At 45.2% G+C, this 26,889-nt stretch overlaps 1 protein-coding gene across 3 annotated transcripts in view; it reads left to right on the top strand.

Annotated features, from left to right (window-relative positions):
• The window catches only part of GPAT2 (glycerol-3-phosphate acyltransferase 2, mitochondrial), a 61,164-nt gene that overhangs the window by 17,813 nt on the left and 16,462 nt on the right, over positions 1–26,889 (top strand). For all 3 annotated transcript variants that reach the window (XM_058194609.1, XM_058194608.1, XM_058194610.1), the window contains 10 exons: positions 1,193–1,266; positions 6,390–6,500; positions 10,868–10,999; positions 12,802–12,901; positions 14,022–14,158; positions 15,926–16,025; positions 18,601–18,810; positions 19,991–20,101; positions 20,808–20,893; positions 23,333–23,454. In XM_058194609.1, the coding sequence (XP_058050592.1) occupies positions 1,193–1,266; positions 6,390–6,500; positions 10,868–10,999; positions 12,802–12,901; positions 14,022–14,158; positions 15,926–16,025; positions 18,601–18,810; positions 19,991–20,101; positions 20,808–20,893; positions 23,333–23,454 (1,183 nt within the window). The remainder of the gene's footprint in view (positions 1–1,192; positions 1,267–6,389; positions 6,501–10,867; positions 11,000–12,801; positions 12,902–14,021; positions 14,159–15,925; positions 16,026–18,600; positions 18,811–19,990; positions 20,102–20,807; positions 20,894–23,332; positions 23,455–26,889) is intronic.

The following is a 26,889-nucleotide window of genomic DNA, read 5'->3' as shown; positions in this document are numbered from 1 at the left end:
AGAATTATTTTTTTTTGTCTCTGAGGCAAGGGGAGGCTAACAGCTTTCCTACTAAACTTTTTTCTTTTAAGTGGTTTTTCTTTTAAGCATAGTTGACTGGGGAATTCTGGGAGTTGAAGTCCACGCATCTTAAAGTTGGCCAAGATTGGGAACCCCTGTTCTAGAACATCTAGCATATCACTTATAGCAATAGCACTTAAACTTATATAGCGCTTCCCAGTGCTTTCCAGCCCCACTCTAAGCAGTTTACAGAGTCAGCCTGTTGCCCCCAACAATCTGGGTCCTCATTTTACCCACCTCAGGAGGACGGAAGGCTGAGTCAACCCTGAGCCGGTCAGGGTCGAACTCCTGGTAGTGGGCAGTGAATTAGCCTGCAGTTCTGCATTCTAACCGCTGTTCCACCATGGATGGATGGATGAAAGGAAGGAGGCAAGGGAGGTTGGAAGGAAGGAAGAACAGCAGTAGCATTTAAACTTACATACGACTTCACGGTACTTTCCAGCCCTCTCTAAGCGGTTTACAGTGTCAGCATATTTACCCCCAACAACCTGGGTCCTCATTTGACCCACCTCACAAGGATGGAAGGCTGACTCAATCTTGGGCCAGTCAGGATCAAACTCCTGGCTGTGGGCAGAGTTAGCCTTCAATACTGCCTTCTAACCACTGAGAGGGAAGGGAAGGGAAGGGAAGGGAAGGGAAGGGAAGGGAGGAAGGAAGGAAGGAAGGAAGGAAGGAAGGAAGGAAGGAAGGAAGGAAAGTAGCTATAGCTTTTAGACTTACATACCACTTCACAATGCTTTTACAGTCCTCTCTAAGCAGTTTACAGAGTCAGTCTCTTGGCCCCAACAATCTGGATCCTCATTTTACTGAGCTTGGAAGGATGGAAGGTTGAGTTAGCCTTGAGCCTGGTGAGATTCGAACTGCCAAATTGCAGGCAACCAGCAGTACTGCAGTCTAACCTCTGTGCCACCATGGCTCAATGGAGAAAGCTTATGGGGAGAGAAAGCTCAGCTCCCTTGTTCTGGGTTAGGAAGGTCTCAATGAAGACAAGGCCCTGATCATTTGTAGTTGTCTTGTGTTGCTTCTCTCTCTTGTAGCTGGGACAACAGAGAAGGAAGGCTCTTGGCTTTGGGGGCCAGAGGTGCAGAAGAGCTGCTGTCTTTAAATTCTGTCTTCTTTTTTTGATCTTCAGGGATTTTTCTTTCACAAGCACCTGGCCTCCATGGGGTTTTGCAATGTGATCAAGATAACGGAAGAAAACACCAGGTGAGTTGAGGAGAGGAGAGGAGAGGTAGATGAACCCAACGCATCCGATTCCTACTCATGGTTAAGCTTGTGAAGTTGTTTGGCTTCCATCCTGGTGTATACTTCTCCTACCATGCTTGGAGGATGTTGTCTTCTCCTGCGAACTCCGTAGGAACTTTACAATCGACGTAGGAGTTCGATGGTAGATTCTACATCAGGGTTGGGGACTCGTGGACTTCAACTCCCAGAATTCCTGAAGCCAATCCCCTCCTCAATCCCATCCGAACCATTTGAGCACTGGTCTTAAGTCATTTATTTTAGCATGTTGTGAACAGTCGGTAAACGAGAGAGAGAGACAGAGAGAGAGGTTTCCTAAGGATGGGATCTAGCACGAGTCCAAAAACTCCACTGGTTCTGGTGGTTCTGACCCAGATTGGATCCTGCAAACAGTAAAGTTTGCATTTCATCCAAAGCAAAACAAACTGGGGGGAAAGAGGGAAGCGGTTGTACAAGCCAGTTTTCACCCTCTTGATGAGCGCCAACCATTCTGCCTACCCTGCTTATGTCAGTGGGGTGCCACTAGGATTAAGTCCTCTTCATTAATCTGCTGTTTATGAAAATATCCAGGTTCTTCTTTCTAAGACTAGCTGCGTTTGACTCTGTGGCTTTTAATTTTTCCTTTTCCCACCCCCCTCCCTTTCTCCTCCTCCTGTCTTCCCATCTCTTCCGAATTAATACAGTGTGTAGATAACAAAGCTTTCTCCCTCCTAGGAGCCGAGTGAGGATTAAAGAGTTTATTCTCATTAGCCTGATTCCTAATTACTTTAATTGCACTTCACGAGGTTCTTTGAAATACTGAAATCCCTAAAGTGCTCATATTGTTAAAGTCAGGGTGGAGAGAAAAGATTTGATGGATACCAAAGCAAAGATTTTGAGGGGGGGGGAGGATGTTTCCCCCCCTTTTTTAAAAAAATAGGAGGCCAGCCACTCGGGTCTTTCCAGATTTAACTTGGCATCCTTTGATTTGGGGAATCCCAGCCTATTCTTTGCATCAGCCAGATTGTGGAAGGTTAGAGCTGGGATAACATCACAGCAAATCTGCTTTCTGAGAGGAAAGGAAAAAAACTCCAAATCTCAACCAACAAATGCTCTGTCTTAAAAGGTAAAGGTTCCCCATGCACATACGTGCTAGTCATTCCCGACTCTAGGGGGCGGTGCTCATCTCCATTTCAAAACCAAAGAGCCAGCGCTGTCCGAAGACGTGTCCGTGGTCATGTGGCCAGCATGTCTCAATGCCAAAGGCGCACAGAACACTGTTACCTTCCCATCAAAGGTGGTCCCTATTTTTCTACTTGCATTTTTTACGTGCTTTCGAACTGCTAGGTTGGCAGAAGCTGGGACAAGGAACGGGAGCTCACCCCGTTACGCAGAGCTAGGGATTCGAACCGCTGAACTGCCGACCTTTCGATCAACAAGCTCAGAGTCTTAGCCACTGAGCTACCGCGTCCCATAGGTTGGTGATAGGACTGAGGAATTTGTGTTGGGAGGAATTTGCTTTGAACTACGCTGAGAATGAAGTAATTCTCAGCTGTTTGAATAAAGTAAATTTGTTTTTACACTAACTGAGTTTCCTACTACCTACTGAGGCCTGGATCACAACAACCGCACCACTCATGATTACATATTTATGGCACCACCAAATTCAGTAAAGTCAGTTTCTCCTTGGAGTCCTTCATCCCAGGAATGCCATCTCTGGAGGCCATGGAGACAAGCAGGGGTGTCCCCAGGCATGGTAGAGAAACCAAGACGACAGCTATTTAAACACGCTTATTCCATCGAGTCTTTTGGCTGGAATGCATCTATTCTTGATTTGTCTGTTGGCAGAAAGTTTTCTGGTTTCGGCTTATGAAGATTCCCAGCGCTTGAACGTAGGTTGAGTGATCTTGGTGATTATTATTTTTTTTTGTTATTGTATTGTTTTTAATCTAATTCCTGGACGTTTGGATGTACTTAGTTCAGGGTCACTCGTGATGGGAACAGTCTATAAGTCTAGCAAAATTAGTGAAAAATAACTGACTCATTTCTCCAGCTTGATCTTTTAAGTATAAGCGAAAAGAACTTAAGTTTTAAAAATAACTCGACAAAGGAAGGATTGTTGATTTGGCTAATCAAGGAAGCATCAGTCCTTGGCAAGTCTCGGTTGGCTGGCTCAAGAAATCGTGGTGAATGTTTAGCTATATTGAGCGTTGACTTTTATTCCCTTGTTTGTTACCCTTTACCATAATTTACTTGCTTTGTCTGCCACTCATGATTAGAGGGTGACACGACACGATTAGGGGGTGACACGATAGCGGCATTCCAGTATTTGAGGAATTGCCACAAAGAAGAGTGGGGGTCAAATTATTCTCCAAAGCACCTGAGGGCAGGACAAGAAATAATGGTTGGAAACTGACCAAGGAGAGAAGCAACCTGGAATTAAGGAGAAAGTTCCTAACAGTGAGGACAATTAATCCCTGGAACAGCTTGCCACCAGAAATTGTGGGATGCTCCGTCACTGGAGATTTTCAAGAAGAGACTGGACAATCACTTGTCTGAAATGGTATAGGTTCTCCTGCTTGAGCAGGGGGCTGGACTAGAAGATCTCCAAGGTCCCTTCCAACTCTATTCTAATTCCAAAAGGCTCTGGCAAACTATCAGGAATATCATCAGAAGAACCCTCCTTCCCAAATCTGATCAATATGTCCACCCAGAAGCAAGAGGGAGAATACTTATTTTTATTTTATTTTATTTATTTTGTCACAACAATATATGTAGGAATCATACAAAAGATTATATAGTATATAAACATATGGGTAAATATAAGGAGGTATAAGCATATATATAGAAAGAAGAAAAGAAAAACAATAGGACAGGAACGGTAGGCACGTTTGTGCGCTTATGCACGCCCCTTATGGTCCTCTTAGGAATGGGGTGAGGTCAATAGTAGAAAGTTTTTGTTTAAAGCTTTTGGGATTATGGGAAGAGACCACAGAGTCAAGTATTCCTAGCACTGATGATTCTGTTACAGAAGTCGAATTTTCTGCAATCTAGATTAAAGTGGTTGACATTAAGTTTAAATCTGTTGGTTGCTCTAGTATTATTGCAGTTAAAGCTGAAGTAGTCTTTAACTGGAAGGACATTACAATAGATGATTCTGTGAGTTAAACTTAGGTCTTGTCGAAGGCGACGGAGTTCCAAGTTTTCTAAGCCTAGGATTTCAAGTCTGGTGGGATAAGGTATTTTGTTGTTTTCAGAGGAATGGAGAACTCTTCTTGTAAAATATTTCTGGACACGTTCAATTGTATTGATGTCAGAGATGTGGTGAGGGTTCCAAACAGGCGAGCTGTATTCTAGAATTGGTCTAGCAAATGTTTTATATGCTCTGGTTAGTAGTGTGGTGTTTTTGGAAAAGAAGCTACGCAAGATTAGGTTTACAACTCTTAGAGCTTTTTTTGCTATGTAATTGCAGTGGGCTTTGGCACTTAGATCATTTGACATGAAAACTCCAAGGTCTTTAACGGGATGGGGGGTCATCTGTAAGGTAATGTCCATCTAGTATGTACTTAGTTTTTGGGTTCTTTTTTCCTATATGTAAGACTGAGCATTTGCTGGTTGAAATACCACACATATCGTAAGGGGCAAAGGAAACTTGCCAGAATCAACATAAATCGTACTAGGAAACTAAATAAAACAATATAAATGGTAAAGGTACAAGCAACAATGTTATGAGTCGTAAGCAAAAAAGGAGATAGGGAATAGGAACGATGGGAAGAAGACTCGTAGTAACAGCCTTAGTAAATAGTTTGACAGTGTTGTGGGGATTTGCAGAGGTGACATTTTGTGCAAATTGAGCTGCTGTTCGTGGGGCGTGAACTAGTGCTGCATTTGGGAGCCGTTGCTCTATTTTCCCCATTTTTAATCTGTGACAACTGAGTCCAAAGTCAAGATGGTGACCACAATATAGACCAGGGATCTCCAACCTTTGGCAACTTGAAGACTTGTGGATTTCAACTCCCAGAATTCCTCAGCCAGCAAAGCTGTGAAGTTTGAAGTCCACAAGTATAGTCACCAAGGCCCAAGTAGTGATTACTAAACACAATTCAGTCCTCAACAAACTTATTTTAGTAAAACAGCTGAGAATTAATTCATTCTCAGCTTAGTCCAAAACAAAATTCTTAATAAACAGTCCTTTGACCTTATCACCAACCTTTGATGTCTGGCCACCTGCCAAAGGCTTTTCTTGGCAAAACCCCCACAAAGTTCAAGAGACGCTGACAAGAAGCAATGGAATTGTAATAATAATAATAATAATAATAATAATAATAATGATAATAACAACAACAACAACAACAACAACAACAATAACAACAACAACAACAGAGTTGGAAGGGACCTTGGAGGTCTTCTAGTCCAACCCCCTGCCCAGGCAGGAAACCCTACACCATTTCAGACAAATGGCTATCCAACATTTTCTTAAAAATTTCCAGTGTTGGAGCATTCACAACTTCTGCAGGCAAGAACTGATTAATTGTTCTAAATTGAATCAACATTGTTTTCCAGCAAAGAGCCCAAATGCAGTTGCTGGTCTTTTAAGCCTTATGGGAGGGGCCAATCATCTCTTGGGCCTACTCCCGAGTCGTCCTCTTTGCTTGAATTGCTCTTTCCTTCTGGCAGCTCTTCTCATGTGTGCATTAGGAACAGGCTCCTCCTGTTCCTCTGCCTCACTACTGTCAGCCTCTGGAGGCTCCGGAGTCCGCGCATCGCTCCCAGATGGCCCTGGCCCCACCTCAGCCTCTGAGGCAGAGCCCTCATCCGGGCCTTCCCCTGACTCCAGGACTGGGCCATTGTCTTCCCCAGCCTCCTCACTGTCCGACTCCGCTGCCAGGTCCGCAGGCTGCTGGCGAACCACAACAACAAGTCTTAAAGTTGCCAAGGCTGGAGACTTCTGATCTAGATCTCTTTTAAAGGACGGGCTTAGTTTTCATTTAGGCTTTCTTGGCAATCCCCTTGGTGGATAATCCCTGACGTGAGGCATGGATGACTTCTGAGAAGAGGATCCATGTCGGGGGTTGCTGTTTCTAACTGATACGGTTCTTTGGTTCCAGGTACAGAGGCTGGCTGGTAAGGAGGCTGTGTCACTTCCTGACCGTGTGTGACTGGAGACTTTCTGCTAAAATGCCACCCAATCTCCAGGAAAAGGTCTTTCACACCCAAAGGTACCTTTGTGAGATGGAGGCTTCACTTGGAGCGTAGCCCACAAATGTTGGATATCTCCGGATTGATCTATTTATTTCATTGCGATATTCCGTGCCTAAAATGTGTTTTTTTCAATTTTTTTTTTAACAAAACAAAACAGAAAACCAACCATACAACCATAACAAACATTTACATAAATGTTTACATTCTTTACATCAGCTTCGTTTCTCTATTCTTCTAATATTTACCATCTTTTCCCCTCTCTCATTTCATTTAATTATACTTATCTTTTTTGTCCCATTATCCCTTGTTTCTATATATGTTCTATCCTAGCTATCCTTATTTTCTTTCATACACTGCCATTTTTTGTATGTATATATATTTGGGTGGCTTGTAGAACACGCCAACCCAAGTAAGATTATAGTTAACCAAAAGCAAAAGCAGAAGTCACATTTATTTTATTTTATTTATTTATTTTTTGTCAAGCATGTATTTTAATTTTTTTTAGAATAGAATAGAATTCTTTATTGGCCAAGTGTGATTGGACACACAAGGAATTTGTCTTTGGTGCATATGCTCTCAGTGTACATAAAAGAAAAGATACCTTCTTCAAGGTACAACATTTACAACACAATTGATGGTCAATATATCAATATAAATCATAAGGATTGCCAGCAACAAAGTTACAGTCATACAGTCATAAATGGAAAGAGATTGGTGATGGGAACTATGAGAAGATTAATAGTAGTGCAGATTTAGTAAATAGTTTGACAGTGTTGATGGAATTATTTGTTTAGCAGAGTGATGGCCTTCGGGAAAAAACTGTTCTTGTGTCTAGTTGTTCTGGTGTGCAGTGCTCTATAGCGTCATTTTGAGGGTAGGAGTTGAAACAGTTTATGTCCAGGATGTGCGGGGTCTGTAGATATTTTCACGGCCCTCTTCTTGATTCGTGCAGTATACAGGTCCTCAGTGGAAGGCAGGTTGGTAGCCATTGTTTTTTCTGCAGTTTTAATTATCCTCTGAAGTCTGTGTCTTTCTTGTTGGGTTTGTTGTGCCTCGTCCTCCCTCCTCTCCTCAGCGGGCCCCTCCCATCTCCTCCCGGGCCTGCTATCAGACTCAGAGTCTGATAATGAAGATGAACAACCATGCCCGGACAGGATGTCAGGAATGAACAAACAAACCTCACTCATACGTGTGTTCCTTTGGCTTAGCCATCGGAGGAAGTCAGCCACGGATTGGAATTACTCGGGCCTACTCCTTCTGACCCCTCCCTTTCTCAAACAGCAGAAGACAATTCAAAGTGGGAGGATCCTCGCTTCTGGAGATCTGAGAGGCGATGCCAGCAGAAGAAAGGGGGAGGCAGGCCTGGATAAATGCTGAGTCATGGAGCCACACTCCACAGCCTATATAAAGGACCTGCTTTTGGTATTCTAATTTTGAGTCAAGCAAAGTCTCATCTAGTTTGCTGAAGTCACAACTTGGATTGCCCTGAGAAACCTGGAAGGAATTTGGCAAAGCTGCAGAGGCTTCATGGCCACGCTTGATACGGACTTCCTAGACCTGGTCGTCAGAGGGGGAGCGGGACACGACAGGGTTGCAGAACTGAACCAGACAGTTATAGAGGTGCAAATGACAGACTCAATAATTCCTCTGTAGAACTGAATCAGCAGCTCCTTGGGCAGTTTGAGCTTCCTGAGTTGGCGCAGAAAGAACATTCTTTGTTGTCGTTTTTTGATGATGTTTTTGATGTTAGCTGTCCATTTTAGATCTTGCGATATGATAGAACCTAGAAATTTAAAGGTTTCTACTGTTGATACTGTGTTGTCTAGTATTGTGAGAAGTGGAAGTATGGGAGGGTTTCTCCTAAAGTCTATGACAGATACAAGTGTAAACATAATTATAAATACATGTAAAGGGTATGAATAAAAGAAAACATTAGGACAGGGACGGTAGGCACCCTGGTGCGCTTATGCATGCCCCTTACTTAGGGGTGTACTTAGGAATGGGGTGAGGTCAACAGTAGACAGTCTAAGGTTAAAGTTTTGGGGGTTTGGGGAAGAAACCACAGAGTCAGGTAGTGCATTCCAGGCATTGACCACTCTGTTACTGAAGTCATATTGTCTGCAGTTTAGTTTGGATCGGGTTACCATGAGTTTGTATCTATTGTGTGCTCTTGTATTGTTTTGGTTGAAGCTGAAGTATTCGTTGGCTGGTGGGACATTGTAGTACAATCCCAAATTTCCTGGGCTGGAGCTTCAGGTTGTCGTCCTTGCTTCTTGAACCTCTGTGCTGGCCTACAATAGCGAAGTTACAGGCTGGCTGTGGCAACCAGAATTTGTGAAGGCAAAGTTGCTAAAATCCCTTGGTGATTAAGAACGTCTTGACAAGCGGTACGGAAGTTGGCGGTCTGTCCCTTGTGAATGGTTTAATGCAGCACGGAAAGTGGGAGAGTGCCATTTCAAGACAAAAATGTCATTGTGAATTTGCATAGATTTTTACCGAGAAGTGACTAATGCAAGATAGGTTCTTCTACGGAGGGCTTTAAAAATGCATATTACGGAAAACCGCAGGACCACAAAGACTGAAGAAGGAAATGCAGATGTTGAAAGCAGAAGCTACACTGGAGAAGGGGTGGAAACGCACCCACCCACCCACACCCACAGGAGCAATGACGCGAGTGGGCCTTGACGGGCTTGCGTTGGGATGAACCTATGGTCAGACGCCATGAAAGTCCCTCTCGTTCAACGGTGGGTTTCTCATTATGTTACTACCGGTTCGCCCCACATGCGCATGCTTGCTTCATGCGTGCCTGGTTTGGGCGCGCAGCTGCCTTCCGGACATGAATACTGCCTATGCTCTCATTCCTTACTTCCTGGCAAACCACAGGTTTCTTTTCTGCTTTAATTCTACCAATTACTGACCGAAAACCGACTGGTTGCAGGCTGTTAGTGCAGGCCTGTTCATTTTTTTGCCTGCAAAGAATAATTAAACTTCTTTTTCTTTTCTTTTTTTTTTAAATTTTTGTTATTACCTTTTGCTTGGAATTATTTTACTCCAAAAGGGGAGGGGAACATATTAATTGACCCCCCATTTTTTTTTAATTTGAATTTATATCCCGCCCTTCTCCGAAGACTCAGGGCGGCTTACATTGTGTTAAGCAATAGTCTTCATCCATTTGTATATTATATACAAAGTCAACTTTTATTGCCCCCAACAATCTGGGTCCTCATTTTACCTACCTTATAAAGGATGGAAGGCTGAGTCAACCTTGGGCCTGGTGGGACTTGAACCTGCAGTAATTGCAAGCAGCTGTGTAAATGACAGACAGACTTAGTCCGTTGAGCCACCAGAGGCCCTTCCAAAGCCATCTCCAAGTTTAAACACTCATGGGTAAAGTGACGTACTGTATATCTTGAGTTAAGGGACTTATGGCCGTTTTTCACACTTAACGACCGTTGTGGCACCTCTGTGGTCATGTGATCAAAATTCGGCCGCTTGGCAACTGGCATGTACCTATGACGGTTGCAGCATCCCAACGTTGCGTGATTCCCTTTCGCGACCTTCTGACAAGCAAAGTCAATGGAGAAGCCAGATTCATGTAAAACAACAGGTTATACTAACTGAACAACGGCAGTGATTCACTTAAGAGCCGTGGCAAGAAAGGTCATAAATGGGGGCCAAACCCACTTAACAGCCTAGCAGTGGAAATGTTGGGCTCGATTCTGATCCTAAGTCAAGTGTCAACTCGCAAAGCAAGGGCGGATGGGAAACCGACGAAACGGCACGACAGCCAAAGACAGATGCACGTTCCAGACTTATCTCTCCCAAGGCTGTATCCCAGGGTTACCCACAGCGGTCGGAGGGGAGTGATCTCTACAACCCGCAAAATTTCTCCGTTGGCGAATGTGATCGATGACACACCCTTGGGGGAGGAGGGGGAAACGGGGTCATGATTGGGGCCATAAATTACGTAGGGTCAGAGCTGGCTTCACTTGGGAACGTGCCGACATGAAGCGCCTAATAAATAACTGGAATTCTTTTGAAGCTTGGCTCCAGAGCAGGGGTCTCCAATCTTGGCAACTTTAAGCCTGGTGGATTTCAACTCCCAGAATCCCCAGCCAGCAAAGCTGGCTGGGGAATTCTGGGAGTTGAAGTCCTCCAGGCTTAAAGTTGCCAAGGTTGGAGACCCCTGCTCCAGAGGGTCTTGATTTAATTAGGGCATCCGTAGGAACCTTGACATCAAGGATATTAGCGGTTGTAACCTGTTAAAACATGAATGTTCATTGAATTTGTTCCTGGGACCTTCCGGAATGCCTTGCAAAGATGCTTTCATTCCCACCATCCTGCCCCCCTCCCCATTTTTTCTCTTTTTCCTTCTTCCAACCAGAGTGCAAGAGGTAATCTCCTCAAAAGGCTCAGGGGATGCTCCAGGGTCCAACCTGCCTCAAGAAGAGTGGATGAAAGAGATCCAGAGAATTCTCGGTCATATACAAGGCTGCCTCTCTCCTTTCCTCTTGAGGTGGGTCCCCAGCTTGGCTCCGCCTGGATGAATGGAGGGATGGGGAGATTTGGAGCCCGGGTCTGAAAGAGAAAGAGGGACCACTGAGCTTTTCCTCACTTTGAGCACAGAGCAGCTGGTTGCATTCATGAGCATTCGATGCACCTTTTCTGGCAACCCAGAGGGGACCCACCTGGATGGAGAAAAGGTCTTTTATCCAGGTTCTTCTCCCAGAAGGGCTCCAGAACCAGCCTGGATTCTGAATAAATGCTGGGTTGAAGTTCGGCTCTGGAGTATATATTTCTTTCTTTCTTTTTCTTTTCCTTTTCTTTTTCTTCCTTCCTTCTTTCTTTTTCTGTTCCTTCCTTCCTTTTTTTCTTTATTTCTTTTCCTTCCTTCCTTCTTTTTCTTTCTTTTTTCTTTCCTTCCTTCCTTTCTTTTCCTTGCTTCTTTTTTTCTTACTTCTTTCTATTTCTTTCTTTTCTTCTTTCTTTTTCTTTCTTCCTGACTTCTTTCTTCCTTCCTTCCTTTCCTTCCTGCTTTTCTTTCTTTCTTACTTTTTCTTTCTATTTTTTCTTCCTATTTTCTTTTTCTTTCCTCTTTCTTTCTTCCTTCCTTCTTTTCTTTCCTTTCTTCCTTTCCTTCCTTCTTTTCTTTTCTTTTCTTACGTTTTCTTTCTATTTCTTTTCTTCCTTTTTCTTTTCTTCTTTTCTTTTCTTTTCTTTTCTTTCCTTCCTTCCTTCTTTTCTTTTCTTTTCTTTCCTTCCTTCCTTCTTTTCTTCTTTTCTTCTTTTCTTTTCTTACTTTTCTTTCTATTTCTTTTCTTTTCTTTTCTTTTCTTCTTTTCTTCCTGACTTCTTCTTCCTTCCTTCCTTTCCTTCCTGCTTTTCTTTTCTTTTCTTACTTACTTTTCTTTCTATTTTTCTTCCTATTTTCTTTTCTTCTTTTCTTCTTTCTTCCTTCCTTCTTTTCTTTCCTTTCTTCCTTTCCTTCCTTCCTTCTTTTCTTTTCTTACGTTTTCTTTCTATTTCTTTTCTTCCTTTTTCTTTTCTTTTCTTTTCTTTCTTTTTTCCTTTTTCTTTCTTTCCTTCCTTTCCTTCATTCCTGCCTTCCTTCTCTTCCTTCCTTCCTTTTTCTTCCTTTCTTCCTTTTTTGTTTTTTTCTTCCTTCCTTCTTCTTTCTTTCCTTCCTTTCCTTCCTTCCTGCTTTCCTTCTCTCTCTCTCTCTCTCTCTTTCTTTCTTTCTTTCTTCCCACAATCAGAAGATCCAGCCCTGCCCTAAATCTCATTAGAATATTTCTAGGCCCTCCTTTCCAGGTTGAGTCTTTGCAGGTTTTGCAGGTGGGGAAACGGGGGGGCGGGCAACTCCTACAGGGGTCTCTCCTGTTACGTGAAGGATGGCCAGGAATTTCCCAGGTTGTGCATTGCAGGACTTCGACAGCAGGGATTGGAGGCCTTTAAAGAGAATTTATTCTTGCCTTGTAGTGAGATGGGTGGTAAAATAATTTAAGGAAATGAAAATAAACAAATAAATAAAATGTAGCTGCAATTCACCGGTCTACAGGCAAGCTTTTAGGAATTGTAAGATTAAGAATGTGCAAGCTTGGCCCTGGATTGACTACGAGGTTACTACTGGTATTATGAAAATTAGGTTGGGGATTGCTTGAACTGTGTCTGCAATAGTTGGTGAAAAACAGAGCCGATGATCAAATGTCCATGCAGCATGTTGCTCAAGCCCTCTTTAGAAGCTGAGAATAAGCTTGCACAGAATTGCTGAGCTGACGGCACTTTTTCTCTGGCCCTAAACATCTTTTCTTCCTTTAGGTTCTGCCACTGGGTTCTGCTAAAATTCCTGACCCGGATATTCCTCAGAGTGATAGTTCACAAAGGACAGCTGGAGATGATGCACAGAGCAGGAGAGCAGGTAAGGGAATGCTGCATCCAGTTTTGGTTGCAAAAAAGATGTTGAGACTTTGCAGAGTCTGAGTGCAGAGTGCAGAGTGCAGAGAAGAACAACTAAGATGTTTAAAAGTTTATACGACGAATGGTTGGGTCTGGCTAGTCTAGTGAAAATAGGGGAGACAATGTGTTAATATTATGAGTTAATATTAATAATAATGGTGCAGATGACACCAACCTGGCAGGAATAGCCAACAATTCAGAAGATAGGCTCAAGATACAGAAGGATCTTGACAGAGTTGAACATTGGGCACTGTCTAACAAAATGAAATTCAGTGGTGAAAAAAGTAAGGTTTTACATTTAGGCAAGAAAAACAAAATGCACAGGTACAGTATAGGTGGTACCTTGCTCAATAGTAGTAACTGTGAGACGGATCTTGGAGTCTTAGTGGACAACCATTTAAATATGAGCCAGCAGCTGCCAAAAAAGCCAACCCAGTTCTAGGCTGCATAAACAGAGGGATAGAATCAAGATCCTGTGAAGTGTTAGTGCCACTTTATAATGCCTTGGTAAGGCCACACTTGGAATACTGCATTCAGTTTTGGTCATCATGATGTAAAAAGGATGTTGAGACTCTTGAAAGAGTGCACAGAAGAGCAAGAAAGATGATTAGGGGACTGGAGGCTAAAACATATGAAGAACGATTGCTGGAACTGGGTAGGTCTAGTCTGATGAAAAGAAGGACTAAGGGAGACATGATTGCAGTGTTCCAATATCTCAGGGGCTGCCCCAAAGAAGAGGGAGTCAAGCTATTCTCCAAAGCACCTGAGGGGCAGGACAAGAAGCAATGGGTGGAAACTTATCAAGGAGAGAAATAACTTAGAACTAAGGAGAAATTTCCTGACAGTGAGAACAATTAATCAGTGGAATAACTTGGCTCCAGAAGTTGTGAATGCTCCAAGAATGCTCTTTAAGAAGAGATTGGATAACTATTTGTCTGAAGTGGTGTAGGGTTTCCTGCCTAAGCACGGGCTTGGACTAGAAGACCTCCAAGGTCCCTTCCAACTCTGTTATTCAATTCAATTCTATTCCAGCAATTTTCTCTTGCTGGAATTTAATCTCTCTGTTTTTCCCCTACAACCAGGCTAATACTCCAATGGTTTTCCTTTCAACTCACAAGTCTCACCTGGATGGGTTGTGGCTTCCATTCCTTCTGGTCTCCCAGGGTATAGCTATGCCACGAGTGGCTTGGGAAAACAAAACCTTCACTCCCACCTACAGGTAGAGTCAATGTCCTGGAAAAGATTTTAATCTTCCTTTAAAATCAATTTTACTACCTTATTATAAATCCTAAGTAATATATTATTTTCATGCAGGGGTATTTATACAGTACTAATGAGATCACTGTTAACACATTAACATTTAGAGAAGTTGAAGCTTTGAAGATGGAGAGAAAGGAAGAGGTTCGTATTAGGGTTAACTGTGATTTGAAATAATCCTTATTCATGGGCATCAGGTATAAATGTTACATCCAAAGTTAAATGTAGCCTTTATAAACAACTGCAAATTATATCAAAATAATTGTTGTGCAATAAAGTTTTTTTTGTCTAAAGCTGAATACTTAAGTATTTAGAATACTTAAACATATGAAGAACGGTTGCAGGAACTGGGTATGTCTAGTTTGATGAAAAGAAGGACTAAGGGAGACATGACTCCTGGGGGAAGGATACTGCAAAATCCCCATTCCCTCCCCACTCTGGGGCCACCAGAGGTGGTATTTGCCAGTTCTCCGAACTACTCAAAATTTCCACTACCGGTTCTCCAGAACCTGCTGAATAGCACCCCTGGATCTGGCCCATGGGGCCGCCCTGGAAACAGTGAAGGACCAGCCCGCAGAGCTTCTGCCAGCAAAATGGGCTCCCAGGCTCCATTTTTGACTGGCAAGCCCTCCTGCAACCCTCTGCCGAGCTCCATTTTCACTGGCAGAGGGTTGCAGGAGGCCGTGCCAGCCGAAAACGGTGCTGGGGAGCCGGTTTTCGTTGGCAGAGCACTTGGGCCGCCACAGGCACCCCGCAACAGAAGTGACGTCGAACTGGCCACGCTCCTCAAATAAATGGCCATCCAATTTTTTCTTGGAGCCTCCTAGGTTTCCTACGGCGTCTTTTCTTTCCCTTCCCTTCCTTGTACTTCTCTCTCTCTCTCTCTCTCTCTTGAAATATGTGTGGGAGGCTCTGTCTTGGAAAAAGCTTTTACAGATTTGTTTCTAATCAGATCCAATTCCAGGAGTCTTTTTCGATGCAATAACAGCATTTTAATAATTTGCAGGATGCCTTCTGCCCACAACCAACATAACGGAATTTAGCTTTCTATCTGTGCACAAATCAAGCTATTTTTTTTTTAATCCCCCCAATTTAACCAGAGCCTGCAGACTAACTTAACTGTACCCTTAAACGCGGTACATTTTGGTACATAAGGGACGCGGTGGCTCAGTGGCTAAGATGCTGAGCTTGTTGATCAAGAGGTCGGCAGTTCAGCGGTTCGAATCCCGAGTGCCACGTAACGGGGTGAGCTCCCGTGACTTGTCTCAGCTTCTGCCAACCTAGCAGTTCGAAAGCAGGTAAAAAATGCAAGTAGAAAAAATAGGGAACACCTTTGGTGGGAAGGGAACAGCGTTCCGTGCGCCTTTGGCATTGAGTCGTGGCGGCCACATGACCACGGAGACGTCTTCGGACAGTGCTGGCTCTTTAGCTTTGAAACGGAGATGACTTTCCGTGACTTCCGAGTCCCTGAGCTGAAGCTGTGAGCCCATTTTTCTTCCTCGCACACAACTTATCCGTGACTTTCATGTTTTGGGTGGTATTTCTCCATCTCTGGAAAAATAAATGGCTTTTCTACTTCAACAAACCAAAGGCATGAAGATTTGCCCGAGGTAGGCTCCTGCCTCCCGTATAGCAAATTTCTCCTGATACGTCTGAATATTTTCAAATAAATCACCAGCCACAGATTTTCTCACGGTGAACTAACAGCTTTCTTATCTCCTTGGTCCAGGGCCCTGCTGGCTTCGCTGGGAGGAGTGTTCCTGCCCCAAGGAATGGGTCAGAGATGGGGCGTTGGTGAAGGCGACCTCCCCAGAGCGGTGGTGGCTTCCGTGAGTGAGACCCTTGATCTTTGGGGCAGGGAAAGGCTGGGTCTCTTTGGGGCTGGGGGCGTTTGGGGAGGCTGAGGGAAGGACCCAGAAGCAGCATTCCAAAGGAAAAGGGCTGCCTGGGAAGTGTGGAGGGACTTCTAAAGTTTGGCCGAAGGCTTGTGAATGTAACCCCTTCTTCTTCGTTAATCCTTGGATTAAATTGGCTATTCCAGTTTGTGCTTTTTCAGATCGGAAAAGGGCAGGGTTTTTTTTTTATTTCTTTTTGTCACAACAGTATACACAAACAATTATCATAGATAAAACAAAATAACTTGAAGAAAAAAAATATATATATATATATATATATATATATATATATATATATATATATATATATATATATATATATATATATATATGTAAAAAAAATATGCACCAACTATAATAATATGATATGATGAAGGGGAAAATAAGACAGGAACGGTAGGCACTTTTGTGCTCTTATGCACGCCAATTATACACAGACAATTGGAAAGAGAGAGACAGAGAGGGAGGGAGGGAGGACAAGAGAGAGAGAGAGAGAAAGAGACACAGAGAGAGAGATAAGGAAGGAAGGAAGACACAGACAGACAGAGAGAGAAAGAGAGAGAGGAAGGGAGGGAGGGAGGAAGAAAGAGAGACACACTCAGAGAGACAGAGACACAGAGAGAGACACACACACAGAGAGAAAGATACACAGACAGAGAGCGAGAAAGGGGAAGAGAAAGAGACAGAAAGAAAGAGAGAGGAAGGAGGAAGGAAGAACAGAGAGAGAGACAGAGAGGAAGGAGGAAGGAAGAACAAGAGAGAGAGAGAGACACAGAGAGAGAGATAAGGAAGGAAGGAAGACACAGACAGACAGAGAGAGAAAGAGAGAGAGGAAGGAGGAGGGAGGAAGAAAGAGACACACTCAGAGAGACAGAGACACAGAGAGACACACACACAGAGAGAAAGATACACAGACAGAGAGAGAGAAAGAGAAGAGAAAGAGACAGAAAGAAAAAGAGAGAGGAAGGGAGGAAGGAAGAACAAGAGAGAGACACAGAGAGAGAGAGAGAAAGGAGACACACACAGACAGAGAGAGAGAAAAAAGAGAAAGAAAGAGACAGAGAGAGAAAGAAAAAGAGAGACAGAGAAAGAGAAAGAAAGAAGGAAGGAAGGAAGGAAGGAAAGAAAGAGAGAGAGAGAGAAAGAGAGGGGGAGAGAAAGAGAGAAGGACCAGATGACTGCAAGTAATATAAATTGTTCCATTCCCCGCCACCCTCAATTCAGAACTGAAAAAGCTTCTTAGGTGAGAAGCAAAATGTCTTCAAGGGAAAGAAAAAAACCAAGGAAAAGTCCAGTTGCCTCTTGAAAAAATCCCCTTTGGGACAATCCGCAAAGCAATTTTCAAGTTTTCCTGGCCGTGAGCGGGGGTGGGGGGGGAGGAGAAGAAAGCCTTTCCCACTCTCTGGAAACTGTTGTTCAAGCACACCCCACTCGTGATCTTCCCTTCAAAGCTGTTTTTTAAAAAAAGAAAGGAAGGAAGGAAGGATGTTAAAAGAGCAGCTGAGATTCTCCTTCACTGCAGAACTTAATTGAGGTTGCTGTTTCGGCTCTTCTAAAGGAGATGCGCAAAGGAAGATGCTGTCATATGTAGCTGTTGTGAATGGCCCCTCGTGGTTCAGTCGGCATAGAAGTGTTAGAAATCCTTTGAACGTTTTGCAGGATTTGACTGTCTGCAGGATTTTTCCTCCCGCTCTTGATCCTCTTTGATGGGCATGTGGGCAGCTTCATCTAATCTGACTGTCATAATCAGATCTGATTAAATGGATTTGTAAATTTTCTTTATAGTGGCTATATAGGCTCCGAATGGTCTATTATCTATTCCTTTAGTATCTTGTGTCACCGAGTCTTGAATCTTCTGGCTTATGAAGAGCGTAGCTATCATTTATGATCTAAGACCTATCACTTCGATGTTTGTACCTACACTGAGAACTTAGGCACTGGAGACAAATTCCTTGCGTGTCCAATCACACTTGACCAATAAAAAATTCTCTTCTCTTCCTTTCCCTTCCCTTTTCCATTCCGTTCCGTTCCGTTCCATTCCATTCCATATTCTATTCTATTCATTCTGAATTCTATTCTATTCTATTCCATATTCTATTCTATTTTCTATTCTATTCTATTCCATTCCATTCCATTCTATTCTACTCTATTCTATTTTCTATTCTATTCCATATTCTATTCTATTCTATTTTCTATTCTATTCTATTCTAATTCTAATTCTAATTCTATTTTATTCTATTTAATCATTGCACAATGCTAAGGATAAAGTGCTTATAAAGCAGGAGTCTCCGAACTTGGAAACTTTAAGACTTGTAGACTACAACTCCCAGACAGCCAGGTCTTTATTTTTGTGCAGCCATGCTGGCTGAGGAATTCTGGGAACTAAAGTCCACAAGTCTTAAAGCTGCCACGTTGGGAGACCCCTGTTATAAAGGTTTGAAGCCAAGGAATCTGTTGATTCAGGAAAGGGTGTACTTGCCATTCACGGGCTTCCTGTCTTCTCTCACAGTACGTCGAAGAAGTCCTCCTGAGCAAACAACCCCTGCTGATCTTCTTGGAAGAGGTCTTCTCTGGGTCCCAGGAGCTCTCCCCCTCTGGTAGAGCCTGGCTGAGCTTGGTGCTCAATGCTTATTACACTGGGGCCGTCTCAGACATCATGATAACGCCCGTTGGCATCTCCTATGAGAGAACTCCTGACTTCGCTCACAGGGGGAAGGAGGTAAGAACGTGTTGCGACTCGTCCTCCCTCCTCTCCTCAGGCAGGCCCCTCCCGTCTCCAACCGGGCCTTTTATCAGACTCCGAGTCTGATAATGAAGATGAACGGCCTGTCATGCCTCCAGCCCCCGGCCCTGGCCCCATGCCCAGACAGGATTCCAGGAGTGAAAGGAGTAGCCCAAGAAACCTCACTCATATGAGGTCACTCAAACATACAAACACTCATATGTTTCTTTGGCTCAGCCTTCAGAGCAGGAAGCCAGCCAGGTGCTGGAATCACTCGGCCCTACTCCCTCTGACCCCTCCCTTTCCCAGAAGCTGGCAGCAGATCCAGCTGAAGACAATTCAGAGTGGGAGGACCCTCACTTCCCGAGATCTGAGAGGCGACACCAGCAGAAGGAACATTGGGGCAGGCCTGGATAAATGCTGAGCCATGGAGCCACACCCCACAGCCTATATAAAGGACCTGCTTTTGGCATTCCAACCTTGAGTCAAACAAAGTTTTATCTAGTTTGCTGATATCGGACTTTATCGCTGAAGTCACAACTTGGACTCCTGCCTGCCCTGATAAACCTCGAAGGAACTTGGCAAGCTGCAGAGGCTTCGTTGCCAAGTTTGTTACGGACTTCCTTGACTCATTCGTCGGAGTGGGGGTGGGACACGACAGAACGGCTGTGGCCAAAAGGCCCCGAAGACCAAGCTAAGCAACCTGGAATGAAGGAGAAACTTCCTAACAGTGAGGAGAATTAACCAGTGGAACCGCTTGCCACCAGAAGTTGTGGGTGCTCCATCACTGGGAGGTTTTCAAGAAGAGATTGGACAGCCATGTGTCTGGAATGATTCAGGGTCTCCTGCTTGAGCAGGGGGTTGGACTAGAAGACCTCTAAGGTCCCTTCCGCCTCTGTTCTCATTGATTGAAAGTGCTTTCTTTGCTTAGAAAATGGGGGCTGTTGCAAGAAAACATTGGAGGGAAGGATCAGAGAATCCTAGAGTAGGAAGGGAATTTTAGCGGCGGAATGAATTCATTCTCAGCTGCTCTAATGGAGTTTGTTTGTTTTTACACTGACTGAGTTTCCTACTTCCTACTTGGGCCCGGGTCACAACATGGTGCCCACCACAAAAGGACTCCAAAGTTGTAATGTTGACCGCAACTGACGTCTGCACTGCTTGTTCTGTTTCCTAGAGCCCCACCCAGACGCTTGGTCTCTGGGCCACTCTGTGGAGACTCTGCCAAGCCGCTTGTCGTAGACAGAGCTGCGTCCGGATCGACTTTGCACAGCCCTTCTCTTTGCAGGTACCGTGCTGCCCCCAAAATAAGCCCTAGCCTGATTTTTTTTAAGCGTGCACCTAATTATAAGCCTTACCCCAAAAATAGGCCCTAGTGAAGGAGGTGGGTGTGGCCAGCACAGGAGGCGGCGTGTTCTGTTTCCCTCCCCCAATGCTCCCAACAAAGAGTCAGTCAGAGGCCTCTTCTTCTATTTTATTTACATAGATAAATGTCCTGGCCACATCTACCCACGGGCCTGCCAAGTTTCTGGAGATAATGAGGAAATTATAGATAAGGCCAGAATTACTCACGAATATATTCTTCCCTCCATTGATACAGTTTGCCCGCGCAAATTCATTGCTTTGTCCAAGACAAAAAACCAGGAAGTCCCGCCTCCTATTTATAGTCTCTGCAGATGTCACTGCATGACCATCATTCCTTGGCTGTATCCCAATGCTTTTTCTGCTGCGCGCGCCGGTCACGCCTGCGCAGTCTTGCATCACTCCAAAACTGTTCTTGGGGTGTTGCCAAATCAGAAGAAGGCTCGAGTGAATCAGGCCTTGCCGGCCCCTCCTCCTCCCTTTGAGTGGGTGCCAGGGAGGGAGAGGGCCCAAAAAAAGCAGGGCTTGCCAGGTCTTCTCCCTCACTTTCTGAATCATCCGAGTCCAGGAACCTGGGTCACAACACGGCGACTGTTGAGATTCCCAATCAGATTCTCTTGCTTTCTTCCTAGGAGTTTGTGACCAACAGATGTTTCAGGCAGAACAGCACTAGGAAGCTCTTGAGAGAACTGCTCTTACCCGAAGTTCTCGGCACGTGGTAAGCCTGCGTCAAGAGTGGTGGAAACGCAAAAGCGGCAACGGCTGGCTGGCCCACCCATCCTTCCACCACGATGCAAAAGTCCCAGCTGCAGCTGGAAAGACCCAACATCTGGCTGGATCTTAGGAAGGCAGCCGGAAATGGTCTCTCCAGTTCACTTAGACAGAGGTCTCTTCCAGATGAGTTCGTGGAAGTTGCGAGACTAGAATAAGGAATAGGAATAGGAAAGAGGAAAGGAAGGGCCTCTGGTGGCTCAGGCTGCTAAGACAGTCTGTTATTAAACACAGCTGCTTGCAATTACTGCAGGTTCAAGTCCCACCAGGCCCAAGGTTGACTCAGCCTTCCATCCTTTATAAGGTAGGTAAAATGAGGACCCAGATTGTTGGGGGCAATAAGTTGACTTTGTATATAATATACAAATGGATGAAGACTATTGCTTGACATAATGTAAGCCGCCCTGAGTCTTCGGAGAAGGGTGGGATATAAATGCAATTTTTTTTTAAAAAGGGAAGGGAATAGGAAATGGAATGGAATGGAATGGAATGGAATAGAATAATAGAATTACGGAAAGGGACTTTGGAGGTCTTCTAGTCCAGCCCCTTGCTAAAGCAGGAGAACCTAAACCATTTCAGATAAGTGACTGTCTAGTTTCTTCTTAAAAACATCCACTGATGGAGCGGCCATGATTTCTGGTGGCAAGCTGTTCCAGTGGTTAATTGTCCTCACTGTTAGGAAGTTTCTCCTCAATTCCAGGTTGCTTCGTTCTTTGATTAGTTCCCATCCATTGTTTCTTGTCCTGCCCTTCGGTGCTTTTGGAGAATAATTTGAGCTCCTCATCTTTGTGGCAGCCCCTCAAATACTGGAATACTGCTATCAGGTCACCCCTAATTCTTTTTTCCTCTAGACTAGCCAGATCCAAATCCTGCAGCCGTTCTTCCTATGTTTTAATCTCCAGGCCTTTGGTCATCTTAGTTGTTCTTCTCTGAACTTTTTCCCCAAAGTCTCAACATCATTTTTGTAGTAAGGTGACCAAAATTACTTGCAGTATTCCAAGTGTGGCCTTACCAGGTTTTATAAAGAGGTTTCACTTGATCTCTTTGTAAAATTTAACAGTATTTCTTCCTTGCTTTCAGTGCTTATTCAAAACTTTATCCAAGGGTTCAGCGTTTAAACAGCATCCTTTGGGGAAATTAAGGCTGCTCTAGATTTTTGAATGGAGTCCCGGTTGTCTGTCTTTTTAGTGTATTATTCATGCATTATACTAAATCGTAGGGTGATATTGTGTTCAGTTCTGCCTTTAGGGGTGGATTTGGGCATTGTGATTTATAAACTACTACACCGAATCCTCGACTTACGACCGCAATTGAGCTCCAAATTTGTGTTGCTAAGCGAGACATTTATTACCCTGTTTCCCGCAAAATAAGGTGTCCCATGATAATAAGCCCAATTGGGCTTTTGCGCGCATGGCAATAAGGCCAAGCGCTTATTTCAGAGTTCAAAAAAACCCTCTTATTTTCGGGGAAACGCGGTAAGTGAATTTGCTCCGTTTTACGACCTTTCTTGCCACAGTTGTTAAATTAGTAACGGCTGTTAAACGAATCTGGCTTCCCCACTGACTTCGTTTGCCTGAAGGCCGCAAAAGGGAATCGCATCTGACCCCCCCACCCCACCCCGCGGACGCTGCAACGGTCGTAAGTGTGAGTCAGTTGCCAAGCATCTTAATTTGGATCATGGGAAGGAGGGAGGGAGGGAGGGAGGGATAGAGGGACATATAGAGCAGGGGTCTCCAACTTTGGCAACTTTAAGACTTGTGGACTTTAACTCCCAGAGTTCCTCAGCCAGCAAAGCTGGTAAAGAGGGATAGGCAGTATTGATCCCAAAAGCTTCCTGTCGTGTCCCAGTCCTCCTCTGGCTGGGTCGGGGAAGTCCGTATCAAGTGTGGCCGTAAAGCCTCTGCAGCTTTGCCAAAGTCCTGTCAGAGTTCTCAGGGCAGGCAGGAGACCAGGATGTGACTTCAGCAATCCAGATTAGACTTTGCCTGACTCAAAGAATGCCAGAAAGCAGACCCTTTATAAAGGCCATGGGGTGTGGCTCCATGACTCAGCACTTATCCAGGCCTGCCCCTCCCTTCCTTTTGCTGACGTCGCCTCTCCATTCTCCGGAAGCGTGGATCTATCCACTGCATTGTTTCGTCCCCAGCTGCCGGTAATCCCAGCTCGTGGCTGGCTTCAGGCGCACATGCTATCGGGGGGAGGTTTGTTTGCTCGGTTTCTCTGGGCATGGTGCCAGGGCTGGGGGCTGAAGGCATGCCAGGACATTCTTCTGCACTATCAATCTCTGGCTGAGCTAGCAGGAGATGAGAGGGGCCCGGCTGCGGAGAGGGGGGCGAGCGAGGCACAACACTTCCATTCACCACATCCTCATTCTCTGCTTTAACAGCTCCAGCATTCTGGATTGTGAGAAAGTGGAATGTTGGCCTACGAACTCTCAAGACATCGTGCCACTGACCGGGGAAGAAGAACAGCTTTTGCTGGACAATCTGAGCCTACACGCTTTGAGTGGTAAGTAGCTGCCCTTTCTCACCTGCTGGCAGAAAGTGGGGCCCAGAGGGGTCGCTTTTCATGTTGGTGCTGAAGTTGTCGAGTCAGTAGAACAGTTGGTTCATTCCAAAACAAAGCCTGGGCCTTAGCAGGAAGCAAGAAACAGACCCCTGGTCATGAAACCCCCCCCCCCTTTATTTACCTCTTGCGAATTAATGGCATTCACCCACCGAAAAGTCCAGGCAAGGGTCCTGCAAGGAGTTAACCGCAGCAACAGACCTTATTATCAGTTCCTTGCGATAATTGCAAGGCCCTGAGCGAAAGGCTGCAAATTAAGTTCTGGTAAGGCAGTCTTCGTTGGACAAAACGCAATGAGCAAAATCTCCAAAAATGTGAACTGTTGTCTCCTACAACAACCTCTCCCTTTTCCTTCTATTTATTCCCCAGCCAGGGAGGGGCCATTCAGCGTCCACCTGTGCTTTGCTTCCCGAGTCGACTCCTTATCCTCCGTTGTTCTCCTCTCCTAACTGCTCTGCGCATACGTGCACCTGGAACAGGCCCCAGCTGCTCTTCCTCCTCACTCATATCGGCCTCCAGAGGCAGCTGCCTCTGCGGTGGCTGGGAAATGTTGGACGGCCTTGACTCTATCTCTGCATCCGACAAAGCTGAGCATCCATCAGAGCCTTCCCCAGACTCCAGCACTGGCCCAAGTTCTTTCCCAACCTCCACATCGTCCCAGTCTGCTGCCAGCTCTCCATGTGTCGTGTCCCCCTCCCCCTTCAATTACCAGGTCAAGGAAGTCCATATCAAATGTGGCAACGAAGCCTCTGCAGCTTGCCAAATTCCTTCGAGGTTTATCAGGGCAGGCAGGAGTCCAAGTTGTGACTTCAGCGATAGAGTCCGATATCAGCCAACTAGATGAGACTTTGCTTGACTCAAGGTTGGAATGCCAAAAGCAGGTCCTTTATATAGGCTGTGGGGTGTGGCTCCATGACTTAGCATTTATCCAGGCCTGCCCCTCTCTTCCTTCTGCTGGCATCGCCTCTCAGATCTCCGGAAGCGAGGATCCTCCCACTTTGAATTCTCTTCAGCTGGATCTGCTGTCAATAATTCCAGCATGTGGCTGGCTTCCTGCTCACACGCTGTAGGAGTGAAGTTTATCGGGCTTGTCTGTTCACTCCTGACATCCTCTCCGGGCATGGGGCCAGGGCCAGGGACTGGAGGCATGACAGGCCGTTCATCTTCATTATCAGACTCGGAGTCTGATAACAGGCCCAGGTGGAGATGGGAGGGGCCTGGCTGAGGAGAGGAGGGAGGACAAGGCACAACAGCTGGCAGCTGACGGGCCACAACAGGCTTCTTTCCCACCAGGATGGAATATGTAGCTCATGCCCTCCAGGCATCTAGACTACGATTCCCATTTTCCCCAGCCATCATGCTAGAATGACGAGGGGCACCGTCTGATAATTCAAGCTGGCACATGGCGGGAGAGGGGGAGAAAGACTGATTAAAACAATAAATGCTAGTTTGGTGTAGTGGTTAAAGTCACCTAGCTGGAATCCCCAGTGGAAGTTTTCAAAAGTTTTTCAGCCCCACCGAAACCCAGATATCCTGATCAAGGAGCAGAATTCTACGGTAATGACAGAAAATCCATTGGGTTTGACTGAACGCCTTCCTCATCCTTAATTATCTCTCGGGGTGGGGGGTCCCGTCACGTTCTCCCATTGGAAGGGCTTGGTGGGCCCCATTTGAAAAAGCCAGCATTCGAACATCTATGGACCAATCCCAAGGGTTAGCCTGCGAGAGAAACTTTTTCCCTGGGGCTGCTGGCGCTCCTAATAAAGGAATCTTTTGAGTTCTCATCAAAGGGTTTGTCGCGTTTGGGGAGCTGGGTCAGAACAAAATGGGAGCCCTCATAATAATCCACTCAGTCGCTTAAGAGCCTTCGTTACATAAAAGATGGATCTCACGTATCAAGGTGTGTTTTTGAGTTTATTGCTGTTCTCCGAGTTTGGATGTAACTTCCCAATTATCAGTTATTTTAGTATAATAACTTCAGCTGCTCTCTCTGTGCTAATGCACAACCTGCGTGACTTGGTATAATGGCTTATGAGTGCACGTTCGCCGCTTCTCCTTTTACGATTCAGGAGGATGAGTGTTGCTGGGAGGAAAAGCCTACCTCACCAAGATAAAGCCTTTCCTTTTTTTAAAAAAAATGATATTTTCTTTTTTAAAAAAATATAAAAGCAAATGGCTCATCCTAAACTATTGCAGTCCATTTATTCAGCAGGAAAAAACAATACGCCATCTCCCTGGATATGTTCCTGCAAAAACAATTCCGTTTCTACTGATTTACTGTTTGCTAGTAAGGATTTAAGATTAAGGATGCATTTTTTGTTCGGTTGAGATCACTTACACACACACACACATACACACCTGCCTGGTTGGTAGCATTTGTCCAGGGCAGGGTTTCTTAACCTTGACAACTTTAAAACAGGTGGACTTCAACTCCCAGAATTCCCCAGCCAGAGAGGAATCTAGCTGTCCTAGTGCAGGGGTCTTCCAACCTTGGCAACTTTAAGCCTAGTGGACTTCAACTCCCAGCAAAGCTGGCTGAGGATGTTGTGTCTTGCCCGCCCTCAGAGCAGCCGGGGCCTTCTTATCTGCTCCCGAACACGGAGGAATGTATGCCTCCCGGCCCCAGTCCTGGCTCCATGCCCAGACAAACTGCAGAAGAAGGAGCACCTCCCTGCCCCAGCCCTGACTCCATGCCCAGGCAAACAGAGCAGCTAGACCCCTCCCCCTCCTCCACAGCAGGTGAGCCTGAGGAGGGTTTATTACCAACAGCTGATTGGAGTGACCCTCGCATCAGAAGATTGGATAGGCGGAGGCAACAGAAGGAAGGGAGGGGCAGGCCTTAATGAGTGCTGAGTCATGGAGCCACACCCCATGGCCTATATAAAGGATCTGCTTTCTGGCAGTCTCTGAGTCAGGCAAAAGTCGAACTTATCTTGCTGAAGTCACTTACTGGTCTCCTGCCTGCTCTGAGGACTTTGCTAGGACTTTGGGCAGAGCTGCAGAGGCAAGCCTGATTCGGATTTCCCTGACCCGGCCGTCAGCGGAGGAGTGGGACACGACAGAGGAATTCTGGGAGTTGAAGTCCGCCAGGCTTAAAGTTGCCAAGGTTGGAGACTCCTGTCCTAGTGGAAAACCACTTAAGTATGGAGTCAGCAGTGTGCGGCAACCGCCCAAAAAAGCCACTGTAATCCGAGGCTGCATCAGCAGTGCGACAGAATCAAAATCACATGACGTGTTAGTACCACTTTATCGTGCCTTCATAAGGCCACGCGTGGAATACTGCACCCAGTTTCAGTCGCCACAATATAAACAAGATATTGAGACTGTAGAAAGTGTTGACTCTCCATCGGAGGGCTGATGGACAGCCCAGGCTCTGCC

Source organism: Ahaetulla prasina, chromosome 9 (assembly GCF_028640845.1).
Source record: "Ahaetulla prasina isolate Xishuangbanna chromosome 9, ASM2864084v1, whole genome shotgun sequence".
NCBI classification, from domain to species: domain Eukaryota; kingdom Metazoa; phylum Chordata; class Lepidosauria; order Squamata; family Colubridae; genus Ahaetulla; species Ahaetulla prasina.
The sequence above is the reverse complement of the archived record's forward strand: the minus strand, read 5'-3'. Positions and strand labels throughout refer to the sequence as shown.